This window comes from Arachis hypogaea, chromosome 4 (assembly GCF_003086295.3).
Source record: "Arachis hypogaea cultivar Tifrunner chromosome 4, arahy.Tifrunner.gnm2.J5K5, whole genome shotgun sequence".
NCBI lineage: Eukaryota > Viridiplantae > Streptophyta > Magnoliopsida > Fabales > Fabaceae > Arachis > Arachis hypogaea.
Genome location: NC_092039.1, coordinates 98,436,386 through 98,455,909, shown reverse-complemented (window position 1 = coordinate 98,455,909; position 19,524 = coordinate 98,436,386). Strand labels below are relative to the sequence as shown.

At 30.7% G+C, this 19,524-nt stretch overlaps 1 protein-coding gene and 1 non-coding gene across 4 annotated transcripts; one reads left to right on the top strand and one right to left on the bottom strand.

Annotated features, from left to right (window-relative positions):
• Positions 1-5,499: 5,499 nt before the first annotated feature.
• LOC112797024 (GDSL esterase/lipase WDL1) lies at positions 5,500-7,969 on the top strand. Of its 3 annotated transcripts, none has more exons than XM_072235740.1 (6): positions 5,500-5,799; positions 6,051-6,249; positions 6,600-6,740; positions 6,836-6,909; positions 7,178-7,327; positions 7,424-7,969. In XM_072235740.1, the coding sequence occupies exons 2-6, from the start codon at positions 6,163-6,165 to the stop codon at positions 7,635-7,637; spliced, it is 666 nt and encodes a 221-aa protein (XP_072091841.1). In that variant the 5' UTR covers positions 5,500-5,799; positions 6,051-6,162; the 3' UTR covers positions 7,638-7,969. The 3 variants fall into 3 exon arrangements, with proteins under 3 accessions (XP_072091841.1, XP_025695542.1, XP_072091842.1); XM_025839757.2 differs by having other exon boundaries at positions 5,517-5,799; positions 6,172-6,249; XM_072235741.1 differs by having other exon boundaries at positions 5,522-5,799; positions 6,034-6,249.
• An 8,211-nt stretch (positions 7,970-16,180) lies between these two features.
• LOC112798626 (small nucleolar RNA R71) lies at positions 16,181-16,288 on the bottom strand. The gene has a single exon (XR_003200230.1). It is a non-coding gene; the product is annotated as a small nucleolar RNA R71 (small nucleolar RNA).
• Between the last annotated feature and the right edge of the window lie 3,236 nt (positions 16,289-19,524).

Genomic DNA, 19,524 nt, shown 5'->3' with positions numbered 1-19,524 from the left:
AAAACCTTCGATCTTTCTCATTTGATTAACTTCTCGATTTACTATGTCCATCAAAACCGTGTCAAACAGTTTCCCACTCGATGCCTTCATGGGCATCCCTTTTGATCTCTATTTCCTTTTCAAAATTTTATTAATATTTCGAATAAGCTCAACCTTTAAATATAATTATTTTTTGACTAACAACATCAATTTATTATAATTCAATAGAGCTTCTCTTTTTAATGAAAAGAAAAATTAGTGACCCATAGTTAAAAAATTACAAAACAGAAAAATTGAAAAAAAAAGTAGCAGTAAAGATAGAAGTCTCCTTCCTTAGTCTTTACTCTGTATTTGTATACTACTCTAGTCTCTCCAATTTAAATTCAACTCAAATTACAAAATTACATTTCATTTGATACCCATGAGGCTTGTTCTCTAAATTAGATCTTGTTGGGCTTTGAATTGAAAACTTCAGCACGACTTTACAAAATATTTTATTGATAGCATTAAAAAATATTGAGTGTGTTTAGTAAACACGTTGAAAAAGATAAAAGTGTATTTAAATTTCTTGAACGCTGTTTCTTGGTATTTGGTATTTTTTTTGCTCTAAACAAAAAGGTATAACTTCTGCATTCACTTAACATGTTGTGTTTACGCTTATTATTAGTCATTATTAATTTTAATAATTTTTTATAGAATTTTTATATTTGTTTTAAGTCATTTTAAATATTTTAATTTTTTAATTTTTAGTGTTTTCATTCATATTTCAATTTTTTATTTTTAATTAAATTTTTTATTATAATTTTATTATAATATAAATTATTGACCTTATTAAAAAGGGCAAAATAAAAAAAATTGATCATAAATAATAATTTAATGCATAAATATTAATTATTATAAAAAAAACTTAAAAAGTTGTCCATATGTTATTTTTAATTTAATTAATAAATATTAATTTTTATTATAATAGTAAAAAATTATAACATACTAAAATAGAATACTATAAAAAATATTATATAAAAAATACTAAAAAAATATAAAAAATAAATATACTTTAAAAAATAACATTATAATTTAATATTATATTTTTTTCGTAATTAATTAATTATCTATCTAAAAATAATTTTAATTAATATTATTCAAATAATATATATTATTTTATCAAAATTAATTTTAATATAAAATTATCAAATATAAATTAAATTGGCATAAACCCTCTTCTATCCAAAATTAATTATAAAATATCATTTTCATTTAAATTTCAATTTTATAAACGCCAAAACTCAAATACACATTTTAGCACTGAAGCTCTCGAGAATTCACAGAGGATAGATGACGTTAGTGAAGATGACGCCCCTCAAAATTAGCGATATCAACGCCTAACAGAATTATCATTTAATCGAACAATTTACCATTTAAAATTTATTAGGATTTTATTATTTTATATGTTATGTATTTCATTTATTTTTTATTTTAAGTAAAATCTCAATTTTTTCTATTTTTTATGAGGATGTTTATGCTCCAATTTAATTCAAAGATTCGGGCCTGAATCCTATTGATTTGTACTAAATTTGTGTCGATTTGGCGATTTTATTTAGAATTGGTCGGATCTGACATCAAATAGTTTTACTCGGTTAAATGGATATGTCTAAAACGAGCTCAATAACTATGTACATATTGAATGAGCCATACTTATATAGGCCATTAGATCTTATTAGATGAAAATCAAAGGCTAATATAAAAGAAGAGCATTGATGGACTCTAATAAATATAGAATATCCTAGTACATAAATAAATACTTTAAATGACAATACTTTAATACACAATACTTTAAACGGCAACAGAATCTGCAATTGTCATAACCGAACCGATGATTGAATCGGTCAGGTTACTGGATCACTGAGTTACTTATTCGACCAGTGAGTTACTGGTTGAACCGTTTAATCCGGTCCTATATAAATAAAAAAAACTAAAAATTTAAAATACATGTTTTCACTAACATTTTAAGAATATTAAACTATTTTAAAATAATATGGAATAGGAACAATAAGTATTTTGTTATTTTTATTCTATCATAAATATTTTTATTTTGTTTTTGTATTAAAATAACTATTATTTTTAAATTTCAATAATTTATTAATTAGTTTATATCTATTATACTATTATATACTACAAGTATTTATTAAAAAATAATATTAATATATATTATATAATTATGAAAAGAAAGAATAAGTGAGTTTATAATTATTGTTAAATAAAAATATAATTAAAAAGATCGAATTTATAACTAAAATTAAAATAAATTAAATAAAAGTAAATTATTTAATAAAAGATATATATATATATATATATATATATATATATATATATATATATATATATATATATATATATATATAATTTGCATATAAATGAACAAGGAATGTAACAGCCTAGGGCTGTGATTAGGGGTGAAAATAGGCCAGGTGGCCTACCAGGGGCCTGTAGCCTGGCCTGTGTTTGGCCTGATCTAGCCTGGTCTGATAGGAAATAGGCTCAGGCTCAAGCTATTAAAAAAGTCTATATTCATAAATTTATTATTTTATATTTTATAATTGTTAAAATTAAATTATATCTTAAATTTAATTATTATTAAAAAAACAGGCCTATTGACAGGCTTCAGGCCAGGCCAGATTTAACAACAGGCTAAGCACAGTACTCATTAAAAAATCTATACCAGGCTACAGACCAGGTTAAGGCCAATATACTCTATTACAGGCCTGGCCTGTTAAGAATAAAGCCTGACCTGGCCTGATTTATTTCCACACCTAGCTGTGATAGCATTTTAGTTCCCTCCAACATTTTGAACAAATTTACATTTTCAATCGAATCGATTTTGATCGAATTTAACCGATTTTCAATGGTTCATTCCGAATCTAATTGGTTCACACCGTTTTCTTTCTTTATACGGTCTGACTATTGAACCGAATTGAAATATGGTCTAATTTATTGATTTTTCGGTTGAATCGGTCGGTCCGATCTAATTTTTATAACTACGAAATCTTTTATTTTTAAATAATTAAATATATAAATATAAAATATATAAGTATTTTTTATTTAATAAAATTAATTATTATGCAAAACTTTTTTATAATATTAAAAAATTATATTAAAATAATATTTTAAATTGTAACATACAAATATAAAATTATTAAAATTTTATTTTATATTACTTGATAAATAATTAGATTATTATATTTAAAATTTATTAATTAACTACTTTTATTAAAGATATTATAATATAATATAATTTTTTATAAAAATATTTTAAACAAATAATTTATTTAAAATATTATTTATAATACATGACAATATTAATTTTTTATTTTTTTAATTAAAAAAAATAGAATAAATAATATACTTTTAAATACATACTTAAATAAAAAATTAATATTTTCATGTATTATATATAACGTTTTAAATAAATTTTACTTTTACAAATATTTTGATAAAAATTTATATTATATAATAATATATTTAACAAAGTAATTAATTAATAAATTTTAAATATAATAAACTAATTATTTGTCAAGTAATATAAAATAAATTTTATTTATTTTATATTTTTATGTTGTAGTTTAAAAAATTATTTTAATATTATAAAATAAAATTTGTATAATAATTAATCTTAATGAATAAAAAACTTATATTTTTTGTATTTATTTATTTTATATTTTTTAGAAAAAAAATTTTTTATCTTTATATAATAAAATATGTGATAATCTTCTCTTATATATATATATGGGGTAGTAAAACGGGTCGAATCTGTCGGGCCGAATCCGCTAAAAAGGGTGGGTCGGACTAGAATTTGAGACTTGTCAAATTAAAAAAATTCGTCAAATTATGTATATATGTTTCAATTATGTGACTTTATTTGTTTTATTTTACAATTTCGTATATATGTTCAAATTATGTGACTTATTTTTTAAAATAAAGATGGTTCTATTGACAAATATTATTTTGAACAATTTTATTGAAGTTAAAAATTAAAAAATATAGTAAAAAAATTATATTATAATTTGACTATTTTTTATTTGTATTTAATTGTTTAATTATTATTTTTTTGTTAATTTTAATTAATTTTACTTTAAAAAAAACAAAGTCAAACGACTAACATTTTGTATCCACTTTAGTCGGCGGGGCGAGTCGGCCCGCATTGCCACTCCTAATATATACTATCTAGTAATTTTTTTATATATTAAATAATTATAATTATATAATAACATTAAAATCAGAAAACATATTAAATCTGTTATAGTATAACTATTTAAAATACCATTTTAATATTATAAAAAAATTTTGCATAAAAATTTTGCGGATTTGGCAAATTTTTTTAATTTGACAAGTTTCAAATTCTAGTCCAATCCACCTTTTTTAGCGAATTCCGCGGATCGTCCCGACGGACTCGACCCGTTTTGCCACTCCTAATATATATATTAAGAAGATTATCACATATTTTACTATATAAAGGTAGAACTTTTTGTTCTTAAAAGTATAAATTAAATAAATACAAAAAATATAAGTTTATTTATTCATTAAGATTAATTATTAAGCAAAATTTTTTTTTACAATATTAAAATGATATTTTAAACTATAATATAAAAATATATAATAATTAAATTTATTTTATATTACTTGACAAATAATTAGATTATTATATTTAAAATTTATTAACTAATTACTTTGTTAAATATATTATTATATCATATAATTTTTTATCAAAATATTTGTAAAAGTAAAATTTATTTAAAAAGTTATATATAATACATAAAAATATTAACTTTTTTATTTAGGTATGTATTTAAAATTATATTATTTATTCTGTTCTTTAAAAAAATTAAAAAAATAAAAAAGTTAATATTTTTATGTATTTATATATAATATTTTAAATAAATTATATTTTTAAAATACTTTTAATAAAAAATTATATTATATAATAATATCTTTAATAAACATAGTTAGTTAATAAATATTAAATATAATAATCTAATTATTTGTCAAGTAATATAAAATAAAATTTTAATTATTTTATATTTTTATGTTAGTTATAATTTAAAATATTATTTTAATATAATTATTTAATATTATAAAAAAATTTGCATAATAATTAATTTTAATAAATAAAAATATTCATATATTTTATATTTAATTATTTAAGAATAAAAGATTCTGTTGCCGTTTAAAATATTGTATATTAAAGTATTGTTATTTAATGTATTTATTTATGTACTATGATATTTTATATTTATTAGAGTCCATCAATATTTTTCTTTTATATTAATTTTTGATTTTCATCTAATAAAATTTAATGGCCTATATAAATATAGCTCATGCAATAAAAACATAATTGTTGAGCTCGTTTTATCCATACTCCGATTAAATCACTTAATCGAGTTAAACAATAAAATTAACGACGATCTTTTTTCTAAAAGTACTTTGTTTTTTCTGTGAATAAAAATTGAAGTGAACGTCTAAAATATTGCAAGGACAATCGAGAAGCATTGGGAAATGCCCCACTATAAGCAAAGCAAAGCAAAGCATAAAACACATCCCATGTCCACAGAATTTCAGCCAAAATGACCATTTTGTCACAGTCAATAACTGCCACTGTGCATGTATATAACAGAGAGAGAGAGAGAGAGAGGGAGAGAACAAGGACCAAAGAGGAAGATGGTGGGACCAAAGAGGCCTCAATTCGTGTTGTTTGGTTCTTCCATCGTTCAACACAGCTTCTATGACCAAGGTTGGGCGGCCATTCTTTCTCACTTGTATGCTCGCAAGGTACAATTTTCTCTCTCTTTTCCAATTCATGATTCCAGTGCTATTTATAAAAAATTATAGAAATTAAAAATCAACAAGTTATATTTTCGATTTGAATTAATAGAAGCGTTCGGTATAGAGACTTGAGAATATGGTAGATATCCTAACAGTTAAACAAAGGTAATGAAGAATAAAATAAAACTCTAGGTGACACCTTTAGATCTCAATCTACATAAGAAATTATTACTTTTGTAGTGTTTTTATTGGTGTAGGCTAATAGACATAGCCACCATGCTTGCTGAACAATGGAACTGGAATAACGTTCATATGTGGCTTTGTGGGACTAATAATGCATTTTGATGGATTAATTCACGAGACATTCGCATGGCACAGGCAGACATAATTTTGCGAGGATATGCTGGTTGGAATTCGAGGCGTGCTCTCCAGGTTTTGGATGACATTTTCCCCAAGGTACTAAGCATCTGATTGTTAAACAAGGATCTTGAATGAGGCTAGCATGGATTTTAAGTTTGATTTTTGCAATATTATACGAGAGGAGTGTTAGGGGGCCACCAGGTTTTGTGATTTGTAGCCATCAATTAGCCATCATTAGTATTTTTAATAGTGTGAGATTACTCACTTTTCTTTTGCTGGTTAAGTGCTAGTCAGAGTTTAATAAAAGTGCTGGTCTTCTAGACTTTCTCGTTAATCATTATACAATAATGATCTCCTTAATAGTTATATGTAGTGATTAATTGATTTATGCTCTGACTTGCAAATAAAGAATCACCCTTTTGTTTTTGCAATCTTCTTCGACTCAGAATGCCAGTGAGCAACCATCACTTGTAATTGTGTACTTTGGTGGCAATGATTCAGTTCTTGCGCATCCAAGTGGCCTCGGACAACATGTACCTCTCCAAGAATACATTCAAAATATGACCAAAATAGCTATCCATCTAAAGGTAAACAAATGTTTCCCACTAGAGTACCATTTTTTTCCTGTGCAGCTAGTGTATATATCGGTCCAAAGTTTGACATGAATGTCAATGATTGCCAGAGCCTTTCGAAGAAGACTCGCATTATATTTCTTGGTGCTCCTCCTGTCAATGAAGCACAAATTCTTGGAAACAGGTCCTGACTGCAGTTAAATTGCAATATAATTTTGCAGAATTGAAAAGGCAGAGATACACATAATGGCAATATCTATATTTATATAGAGGATAAGATTAGATAGTGATGCATATAACCTTACTTAAAGCTATGCTGCATTTCATCTACTTGTGACAACTTGTGAAAATTCTGAAGTATGGCTGGTTGCTTTTCTATTTCCCGATTTTAATTCCGGGGTTTTTACTTGAATCTTAAATCTGATGAATAAGTTGTTGGACTGGAAACACAGTGATCTACTGGGTCAGCCGCTGAGGACAAATGAATCGTGTCGAATATATTCAGAAGCCTGTTTGGAGCTGTGTCGCGAGATGAATCTCAAGGCCATTGACATCTGGTCTGCCATCCAGAAAAGGAAAGACTGGCGAGACGTATGCTTCAAGTAAGTATGCTCTCATACCCCCCAGAATTGGAAAAGAATGGGTTCAAATTCTGCACTTCCTTTATTTGATTTGCTGGTTTGGTTATTTGTCCTTAGCGATGGGATTCATCTGACGGCTGAGGGAAGCGAGATAGTTGCAAGAGAGATACTGAAGGTCCTCAAAGAAGCAGAGTGGGAACCAAGTCTGCATTGGAAGTCAATGCCAATTGAGTTTGGAGAAGATTCGCCGTATGATCCGGTTGCTGCAGATGGAAAGACAACTAAAAATGTCTCAAGGGAGCCCTTCCCTGAAAATTTGGATTGGGATTAGACTTGTGGATGCTGCTGATTTGTGGAGGCATCTTAAGAGATTATGAAGGCAGGTTCTGGGCTTGATGGCTGGGAACTTCATGACGAATTCGAGAGGCGAATGGTTGTGCAGATCGACTGGTTTTGCATGGTCATGGATTAGTTTGGATGTTACATTTTTATACTCTTCCCCATTGTATGTCTTTATGTTTCAAAGCTGATGCTATTGGCAGAGCATTTCCTAGATTAGTGTCGTTTCTTCCTTGGGCATTTTGTCCTCCAGTTAATATCACTTCTGCTGTTACTTGTAATTTTATTCATAATAAATATCTATTTTTGATAAAATAAACAAAAGTCTTAAACATTAATTTACATAGTCAATATATAAATATCGACAAATATCAAATATGAATCTTTATGATTTTAATTACCTGACATAAAAAACAATGTTGTGGATGATAATATAAACCTAATTCCAACTGTCAAGTTTCATCGAAACACACTTTCATATATCAATTTATGAAATTTGTTGTCTATTGAAGGATTTTCTTTTATTGGGCTGCGAAATTAGCCTTGTTGGTTTGTCCTCCTTCTCCTTCCACCAACGGTATTGGTCCACTTTGTTTCTGCCATCATTTTGCTCCTGTCTTGCTCCACCTCCACCGCTTTATAATCTGTCCATGTCTTAAGTTGCTTTTGCTTTTTGTTTAGTTCTAATTGCGTTTAGCCTACCAAATATGTGATTGTCACTTGCTAATTTAACGTATTTTGCTCTTTTGGACAAAATTTATTTTATTTTTGTAAATTTGTGCAAGTTAATTTATCAATAATCCCAAATTTCAGAATTTGATAACACAGGTTAATTTTTGTTTCTATAATTATTTAGAAACTATCTATCTATCTATTCTATTATATAAAAATCGGATGTCTAGCTGACGTGGCATGCTTCGGAGAGTGTTTCCCGATTTAATTATTTTAACTTATTCAATATAATTTATTGCACTGACTTAATTCTATTAACTAATTGATTTGATTAGATATTTAAATATTAATATAATTAATATGATTATTATAATTTATATTACCTAATTAATTATATTACATTAATTATGATTCGTTATATTAGTGAATTAGTAATTTCATTTATAAAGTCTAAAATAAAATAAATAAATTGTTATTATTCTAATTAAATTTATTTATATACTATATATAAATTAACGTTAATTTATAAAATATAGAATTTGTGGATTGTGATAAAAACGCAAATCAGAAAAAAATGCATACAATTATAGAAGAATTAAATCTATTCTCTTTATTTATTTTTAACCATCATTTTAGATTTTAATTTTTTTTAAAAACCAGTGATAGTGAAATTTTATTAATGCTAGATAAAATTATAGAAGAATCTACGAAGCAGTATAAATTGTTGCTCTTTCAATCAAATCATACCACATACAAAAATAAATTAAATTAAATAAATCGAATTTGTATTTCTATATAATTCGATTCGATTTAGGCAAATATGTAGTAAATTGAATTTATAAGGGTCGAATTATATGCAACTTTTAAATAATTATAATAATATAGGTATTTTATATAAAAATTAATACAAAAATAATTTAAATTTCGTACAATATTTTTTTGTATTTATGAGCTAATTCATTAATATATGTAATTTAAAACCCTAATCCCAAATTGCATGCAACACATATATAATTAATTTTATCATACAACTAGTGTATGTTTCCGTACCCTGTACGGGATAATATATAAAATTATATAAAAATTTTTATTAAAAAAATTAAATAAAAATATATTTGGTTTCTAAGGCGACTACCTCTATATTTTCAAGAATATGATGAAATTTCTTTATCTATATCACCATCTTATAGCAAAATACACCAATTTTTAAATGGAGATCAAAATCAACAACCAAATTAAAAAAAAAAAGCCAAATACATGAATGTCTAATTACTATGATACATAGATAAATGTGAAAGTACAATTACACAAGAATTTTTCTAAGCCATAATTCAAAATTCACCTATCTATTCTATCAATTAAACAACATATTCGAGCGTCACAATCTCTGTAAGCCACTATGTAGTCTTTCGAACACTTAAAAAACTCTCATTTTCTTTAGTGTAAGTCATGCAAACCTCCTAGTTCATAGATTTCACCATGCTCTCAAACCACATTCATGACATAAATATTCAAATCTTTTATAGCTGCAGCAAACCTGGAGACCAAAAAATAATTATAAAACAAAGGTAGTGACAATGATAGATTTATATAATTTGGATTAACATTTCAAAAATGATTTTTCTTATCCTATGTAGATTGATCTTATATCCACAACATTTTGAATATTTGGCCATTGAATTTCTATTCGAACACATTTTTAGTGTTCATAGTCTATGTTAAAATTGTTAGGGATAGACTTTTCATAAACTCCAACTTGAGAATTTGTCAACCATGGTCCATGAATACTTCATGGTTAACGTATTAGTTTAAAGGTGAACGCGAATCGGATCGGATCGGATATGACCAAATTTTCAACTCGATCCGCACTAAAATCATCAGTTTGGATCGGATCCAATATCCGCAGTTTTTAAGCTTAGATCCGATCCGATCCGCACATTTGCGGATCGGTTCGGATCGGATATCGGATATATCCGCAAAATTTAAAAATATTTTTTAAAGCTTATTTTTATTAGAAAATATCAATAAAATTTATTTTTCTATTCTTTTAAATATGTTTACTCTTAAAATAATATTAAACATACTTTTCTTAAATAATAAATTAAAATAATACAACATATATAATAATTATTAGTTGAAATAAAACATAAAAAGAATATTTACTTATTTATTTCTTTATTTTTACGGATATGCGGATCAAAAATGCGGATACCAACACGAAATTCACAATCTGATCCGATTAGTGTGCAGATCCGATAGCCTTACGGATCGGATCCATATCCGCAATTTTCGGATCGGATTCGGATAAACACTGCGGATATGAGGATCAGATCCGATCCATGAACACCCCTACATATTGTATATAGCTTTGAATGAGAGTTGGAGGATCTGGTGGCTTGTATCCACGATAAGTCGACACTTACCTTCTTGCCACGACGTCTCATAAGAAGAAAAAAATTATTGTAAAAACTACCAAATAAAAGAGTAATTAATAAAAAAATGAGATCCTCTTCTAATATATATGACATTTTATAATGATAAAATAAAAATAGAAGGAATAAAATTTTATATTTTTATATTAGAAATATAATTTAATATTTATTCTAATAAAATTAAATAATGGATTAGTTATAATTAATATATTTAAATAAATAAAACAAATCAAATAAAAATATTTTTAAAAATTAATCAAATCAATTAGTTAATACAAATAATTAGTATAATTGATGTGATTTGATTTAATTTACTGAATTCAAAAAAATAAATAAAAAAATAATTAATTAAATTCAATGAATTAAAAAGACAAATAGAGAAACACTCTCTTAGGAGACAATAATTTTCTTAACTAAATTAATCTGTCTTTATTATATTCAATTAGAATAAATAACAAATTATCTATTTTAATGTGCACCTTATAAATTAATAAATTAAAATAATTGATATAATAAATTATAATTAATTAATTGATATAAATTATAATAAATTATGTGATATTTAAATATCTAATCAAATCAATTAGTTGATATAATTAATTTACTGTAATGAATTGTATTTAATGAATTAAAAGAAATAAATTGAAAAATATTTTTAATAATTAATTGTTTGATATAAATTATAATAAATTATATAATATTTAAATATATAATAAAAAATTAGTTGCTATAATTAATTCACCGTAGTAACTTGTATTTAATGAGTTAAAATAAATAAATTGGGAAATACTCTCAGAAGCATGCCACGTCAACTTCATCATTAAGTGCAGAAATCTGATTTTTATATAATAGAATAGATTAATCCTATTTTTAATACGTCTTTTCACGTAATTTTTTTTATTTTGTCTAAATTTTGTATGTTTTTTTTATGTCTTATATTGCAATAATTTTTTTGGAGTCAATAAAAATCAAAGTCTCAAATTTTAAATTATAGAAAATATGATACTATATTATAAACTTATTTTTTCTAATAATTTAAGCTCATAAAAAAGGCATATGGGATAAAACTATCTTAAATTTGTTGCGTATGATGCCTAGTTTAGAAAACAACAATAAAAGGATGAAAAGACCACAAATTTGTTGAAATAGGAATGATTCACAAAAATAATGGTACAAATTTTAAACAATCATAACATGAGACTGATATATATTACTCATATTCTAAATTCTTTAACCTGAAACTCAAAATTCGCAAATAAAAATTAGTATATGGATTTTTCGAAATAAAATAATAACAATAATAAAAAGTGCTTTTAATTTATTATTAATTAGTCATTGAACGTTAAATTATCAAATAAAAAATTATTAAATGAGAGTAGTTGCTGAATGGAAGTAATTGTCAAGGTGTTGGTGTTGTATCCTGCTTTGGCTCATTAAAGTAGGTTACATTATATTTATGACTCCGTAAACGGAAATTTTTTATTTCGTTCAAAAAAGAAAATTTTAGATTTGAAATAAAATAATTTCTTTGATTCTTTCCAACAAATTATAACATATACACATTAAAATTTTAGCCCAATGATGAGCGGATAATTTATACGCTTTTTGGCATTGTTTTTAGTATGTTTTTAGTATGTTTTAGTTAGTTTTTAGTATATTTCTATTAGTTTTTAGTTAAAATTCACTTTTCTGGACTTTACAATGAGTTTGTGTGTTTTTCTGTGATTTCAGGTATTTTCTGGCCGAAATTGAGGGACTTGAGCAAAAATCTGATTCAGAGGCAGAAAAGGACTGCAGATGCTGTTGGATTCTGACCTCCCTGCACTCGAAGCATAATTTCTAGAGTTACAGAAGCCCAATTGGCACGCTCTTAACGGCGTTGGAAAGTAGACATCCTGGACTTTCCAGCAATATATAATAGTTCATACTTTTCCCGAGATTTGATGGTCCAAACCGGTGTTCCAAATCAGCTCAAAACTGCCCGGCGTTAAACGCCGGAACTGGCACAAGAATGGGAGTTAAACGCCCAAACTGGCACAAAAGCTGGCGTTTAACTCCAAGAGAAGTCTCTACACGAAAATGCTTCAATGCTCAGCCCAAGCACACACCAAGTGGACCCGGAAGTGGATTTTTATGTAATTTACTCATCTTTGTAAACCTTAAGCTACTAGTTCTCTATAAGTAGGACCTTTTGCTATTGTATTTTCATCTTTTGATCTTTTGAATCTTTTGATCACTTTAGATCTTAGATCAGATCTTGGTTCTTCTGGTTCCCTCTCTGGGGCCGAAGCCAATGATCACTTTTGTTCTTATGTATTTTCAACGGTGAAGTTTCTACACACCATAGATTAAGGTGTGGAGCTCTGCTGTACCTCGAGTATTAATGCAATTACTATTGTTCTTCTATTCAATTCAGCTTATTCTTGTTCTAAGATATTCATTTGCACCCAAGAACATGATGAATGTGATGATTATGTGACACTCATCATCATTCTCACTTATGAACGAGTGCCTGACAACCTCTTCTGTTCTACAAGCAAACAAGGCTTGAATGTTTATCTCTTGGATCCCTTGATCGGAATCTTCGTGGTATAAGCTAGAATTGATGGAGGCATTCAAGAGAATCCGGAAGGTCTAAACCTTGTCTGTGGTATTCTGAGTAGGTTTCAATGATTGAATGACTGTGACGGGCTTCAAACTCCTGAAGGCTGGGCGTTAGTGACAGACGCAAAAGAATCACTGGATTCTATTCCAACCTGATTGAGAACCGACAGATGATTAGCCGTACCGTGACAGGGTGCGTTGAACATTTTCACTGAGAGGATGGGAGGTAGCCACTGACAACGGTGAAACCCTACATACAGCTTGCCATGGAAAAGAGTGAGAAGGATTGGATGAAGACAGTAGGAAAGCAGAGAGACGGAAGGGACAAAGCATCTCCATACGCTTATCTAAAATTCTCACTAATGAATTACATAAGTATCTCTATCTTTATCTTTATGTTTTATTCATACATCATCCATAACCATTTGAGTTTGCCTGACTAAGATTTACAAGGTGACCATAGCTTGCTTCATACCAACAATCTCCGTGGGATCGATCCTTACTCGCGTAAGGTTTATTACTTGGACAACCCAGTACACTTGCTGGTTAGTTGTGCGAAGTTGTGATAAATAGTTGAGATTGCAATTGAGCGTACCATGTTGATGGCGCCATTGATGATCACAATTTCGTGCACCAAGTTTTTGGCGCCATTGCCGGGGATTGTTGAGTTTGGACAACTGACGGTTCATCTTGTTGCTTAGATTAGGTATTTTTCAGAATTCTTAAGAATGAATTCTAGAGTTTCATGATGATCTGTTGAAGTCTGGCTGGCTGTGAAGCCATGTCTAATTTTATTGGACCGAGGTTTCAACTTATCATCACAAGAGCTTGTTGATTTCTATCAATCTTGCTGTTGGAGCAATGATCTGCTAAGGCTTGGCTGGCCATTGGCCATGTCTAGTGTTTTGGACCGAAGCTTTCTTTGAAAGCTTGGCTGGCTATGAAGCCATATCTAATTCCTGGACCGGAGTCTTAGACTAGCATTGCAATGATTCTTGGGATTCTCATTAAGAATTTTGAATCCTTTATTTTACTTTTCCACATAGTTTTCGAAAAAATCCAAAAAAAAATTTACAAAATCATAAAAACCAAAAATATTGTATATTTCTTGTTGAGTCTAGAGTCTAATTTTAAGTTTGGTGTCAATTGCATGTTTTTATTCTTCTTGCATTTTTCGAATTCATGCATGTGTCTTCATTAATCTTCAAGTTGTTCTTGATGATTTACTTGTTTTGATCTTTAAATTCTCTTGTCTTGAGTATTTTGTTAGTGTCAGTAGTATACAAACTTCTAAGTTTGGTGTCTTGCATGCATTGTTTATTTGATTTTAGTTGCATTTTGATTATTCCTCATTATTAAAAATCCAAAAATATTTTTAATTTGTGTCTTTTCAAGTCAATAATACAGAGAATTGAAGATTCAGAACATACAGCAGAGGAATTACACAGAAAAAGCTGGGCGTTCAAAACGCCCAGTGAGGAAGGCAAACTGGCGTTTAAACGCCAGCCAGGGTGCCTGGCTGGGCGTTTAACGCCCAAAAGGGTAGTGCTTTGGGCGTTAAACGCCAGAATGTGCACCATTCTGGGCGTTTAATGCCAGGATGGCACAAGAGGGAAGATTTTGTTTTTAATGCCAATTTTTTTTTAAGTTTTCAAAATTTTTCAAAATCAAATTTTTTTCAAATCAAATCTTTTCAATCAAATCTTTTTCAAAATCAATCTCTTTCCATTTTCAAAAATACTTGCTAACAATTAGTGATTTGATTCAACAATTCAAGTATGTTGCCTTTTCTGTTGAGAAAGGTTTAATGTTTGAATCATATATTTTCTTGTTAGCCGAGTCATTAATTTTTAAAATCAAATCTTTTTAAATTGTTTTTCAACTCATATCTTCTCAATCAAATCTTTTTAAAACCATAACTTATCAATCATATCTTTTTAATCACATCTTTTTCAAAATAGTTTTCAATCATATCTTTTTGATTTCTAATTTCAAAATCTTTTTCAAAAATCACTTGATTTCTTTTCCACCCTTGGTTTTCGAAAATCAATTAGAGTTTTTCAAAATGTTTTTAAAATCTTTTTAATTTTATTCTTCCCCTCTTCTCACATCCTTCGATTTATGGACTAACACTACTCCTTAATGCACAATTCGAACTCCATCTTCCTTGATAAGTTCGAATTTTCTACCTCTTTCTTCTATTTTTCTTTTCCTCTGACACCTCAAGGAATCTCTATACTGTGACATAGAGGATTCCATATTTTCTTGTTCTCCTCTCTTTCATATGAGCAGGAGCAAAGACAAAAGCATTCTTGTTGAGGGTGACCCTGAACCTGAAAGGACCTTGAAGCGAAAGCTAAGAGAAGCTAAGGCACAATTCTCTGTAGAGGACCTAACAGAAATCTTCAAAGAAGAAGAACCCATGGCAGCCAAAAACAACAACAATGCCAACAATGCAAGGAAGGTGCTGGGTGACTTTACTGCACCTACTCCCGACTTCTATGGGAGAAGCATCTCTATCCCTGCCATTGGAGCAAACAACTTTGAGCTTAAGCCTCAATTGGTTTCTCTAATGCAACAGAATTGCAAGTTCCATGGACTTCCATTGGAGGATCCTTATCAGTTTTTAGCTGAATTCTTGCAAATCTATGACACTGTCAAGACCAATGGGGTTGACCCTGAGGTCTACAGACTTATGCTATTCCCTTTTGCTGTAAGAGACAGAGCTAGGACATGGTTGGACTCACAACCTAAAGAAAGCCTGAACTATTGGGAAAAGCTAGTCAATGCCTTCTTGGCAAAGTTCTTTCCACCTCAAAAATTGAGTAAGCTTAGAGTGGAAGTCTAAACCTTCAGACAGAAGGAAGGAGAATCCCTCTATGAAGCTTGGGAAAGATACAAACAATTAATCAGAAAGTGTCCCTCTGACACGCTTTCTGAATGGAGCATCATAGGTATCTTCTATGATGGTCTGTCTGAACTGTCCAAGATGTCATTGGATAGTTCTGCTGGAGGCTCTCTTCATCTAAAGAAGACGCCTGCAGAAGCTCAAGAACTTATTGAAATGGTTCCAAATAACCAATTCATGTACACTTCTGAAAGGAATCCTGTGAACAATGGGACGAATCAGAAGAAAGGAGTTCTTGAGATTGATACTCTGAATGCCATATTGGCTCAGAACAAAATATTGACTCAGCAAGTCAATATGATTTCTCAAAGTCTGTCTGGAATGCAAGCTGCACCAGGCAGTACTAAGGACGCTTCATCTAAAGAAGAAGCTTATGATCCTAAGAACCCTTCAATGGAAGAGGTGAATTACATGGGAGAACCCTATGGAAACACCTATAATCCTTCATGGAGAAATCATCCAAATCTCTCATGGAAGGATCAACAGAGACCTCAACAAGGTTTCAACAATAATAATGGTGGAAGAAACAGGTTTAGCAATGACAAGCCTTTTTCATCATCTTCTCAGCAACAGACAGAGAATTCTAAGCAGAACAACTTTGACTTAGCAACCATGGTCTCTGATCTAATCAAAACCACTCAAAGTTTCATGACTGAAACAAGGTCCTCCATTAGGAATTTGGAGGCCCAAGTGGGACAGCTGAGCAAGAAAATTACTGAACTCCCTCATAGTACTCTTCCAAGCAATACAGAAGAGAATCCAAAAGAAGAGTGCAAGGCCATCAACATGGCCGAATTTTGGGAGGAAGGAGAGGCAGTGAACGCTACTGAGGAAGACCTCAATGGACGTCCACTGGCCTCCAATGAATTCCCCAATGAGGAACCATGGGAATCTGAGGCTCAAAATGAGACCATAGAGATCCCATTGGACTTACTTCTGCCATTCATGAGCTCTGATGAGTATTCTTCCTCTGAAGAGGATGAGTATGTCACTGAAGAGCAAGTTGCTAAATACCTTGGAGCAATCATGAAGTTAAATGACAAGTTATTTGGAAATGAGACTTGGGAGGATGAAGCTCCTTTGCTCACCAAAGAACTGGATAACTTGTCTAGGCAGAAACTGCCTCAAAAGAGACAGGATCCTGGGAAGTTTTCAATACCTTGTACCATAGGCACCATGACCTTCAAGAAGGCCTTGTGTGACTTAGGGTCAAGTGTAAACCTCATGCCTCTCTCTGTAATAGAGAAGTTAGGGATCTTTGAGGTGCAAGCTGCAAAAATCTCACTAGAGATGGCAGACAATTCAAGAAAACAAGCCTATGGACTTGTAGAGGATGTTCTGGTTAAAGTTGAAGACCATTACATCCCTACTGATTTCATAGTCCTAGAGACTGGGAAGTGCGTGGATGAATCCATCATCCTTGGCAGACCCTTCCTAGCCACAGCAAGGGCTGTGATTGATGTTGATAGAGGAGAGTTGATCATTCAAGTGAATGAAGAATCCTTGGTGTTTAAGGCTCAAGGATATCCCTCTGTCATCATGGAGAGGAAGCATGAAGAGCTTCTCTCAAAACAGAGCCAAACAGAGTCCCCACAGTCAAACTCTAAGTTTGGTGTTGGGAGGCCACAACCAAACTCTAAGTTTGGTGTTGAACCCCCACATTCAAACTCTAAGTTTGGTGTTGGGAGGTTCCAACATAGCTCTGAACATTTCTGAGGCTCCATGAGAGTCCTCTGTCAAGCTAATGACATTAAAGAAGCGCTTGTTGGGAGGCAACCCAATGTTTTATAATTAACTATTTTCTTTTGTTATTTTATATTTTTTAGGTTGATGATCATGAGAAGTCACAAAATCAATGAAAAAAGCAAAAACAGAATGAAAAACAGAAAGAAAAACAGCACACCCTGGAGAAAGAACCCACTGGCGTTTAAACGCCAGTGAGGCTAGCTGTTGGGCGTTTAACGCCCAGTCTGGCACCCTTCTGGGCGTTTAACGCCAGAAAGGGGCACCAGACTGGCGTTAAACGCCAGAAAAGGGCAAGAAGCTGGCGTTAAACGCCAGAAATGGGCACCAGCCCGGCGTCTAACGCCAGAATTGGCACAAAACGAGATTTTGTTTGCCATTTGGTGCATGGATGACTTTTCCTTGACACCTCAGGTTCTGTGGACCCCACAGGATCCCCACCTACCCCACCACTCTCTCTCTTCTTCACCCATTCACCAATCACCTCAACACCTCTTCCCCAAAAACCCTTCACCTATCAAATCCCATCTTTCTCTTCACCACTCACATCCATCCTTCATAAAACCCCACCTACCTCACCATTCAAATTCAAACCACTTTCCCACCCAAACCCACCCTCACTTGACCGAACCCTACCCTTCCCCCTCTCCTATATAAACCCATCTTCACTCCTTCATTTTCACACAACATACACACCACTTCTCCCCCCTTTGGCCGAACACAAAGCCATTCCCTTCTTCCTCATTTCTTCTTCTTCTACTCTCTTCTTTCTTCTTTTGCTCGAGGACGAGCAAACCTTTTAAGTTTGGTGTGGTAAAAGCATTGCTTTTTGTTTTTCCATAACCATTTATGGCATCCAAGGCCGGAGAAACCTCTAGAAAGAGGAAAGGGAAGGCAAAAGCTTCCACCTCCGAGTCATGGGAGATGGAGAGATTCATCTCAAGGGTGCATCAAGACCACTTCTATGAAGTTGTGGCCTTGAAGAAGGTGATCCCCGAGGTCCCTTTTTCACTCAAAAAGAGTGAATATCCGGAGATCCGACATGAGATCCGAAGAAGAGGTTGGGAAGTTCTTACCAACCCCATTCAACAAGTCGGAATCTTGATGGTTCAAGAGTTCTATGCCAATGCATGGATCACCAAGAACCATGACCAAAGTGTGAACCCGGATCCAAAGAATTATCTTACTATGGTTCGGGGGAAATACTTGGAGTTTAGTCCGGAAAGTGTAAGGTTGGCATTCAATTTGCCCATGATGCAAGGAGATGAACACCCTTACACTAGAAGGGTCAACTTTGATCAAAGGTTGGACCAAGTCCTCACAGTCATATGTGAATAGGGCGCCCAATGGAAGAGAGATTCAAGAGGGAAGCCGGTTCAATTGAGAAGGCATGACCTCAAACCCGTGGCTAGAGGGTTGTTGGAGTTTATCCAACGCTCAATCATTCCCACTAGCAACCGGTCCGAAGTTACTATAGACCGGGCTATCATGATTCATAGCATCATGATTGGAGAAGAAAT

What these genes read in the sequence shown, in the direction of transcription:
- LOC112797024 (XM_025839757.2), top strand. Translation starts at nt 5,632, where the DNA reads ATGTATATAACAGAGAGAGAGAGAGAGAGAGGGAGAGAACAAGGACCA. An exon ending in TGGATGACATTTTCCCCAAG is followed by an intron (nt 6,250 to 6,599) that starts GTACTAAGCATC and finishes TCTTCGACTCAG; the next exon opens with AATGCCAGTGAGCAACCATC. An exon ending in AAATAGCTATCCATCTAAAG is followed by an intron (nt 6,741 to 6,835) that starts GTAAACAAATGT and finishes AATGATTGCCAG; the next exon opens with AGCCTTTCGAAGAAGACTCG.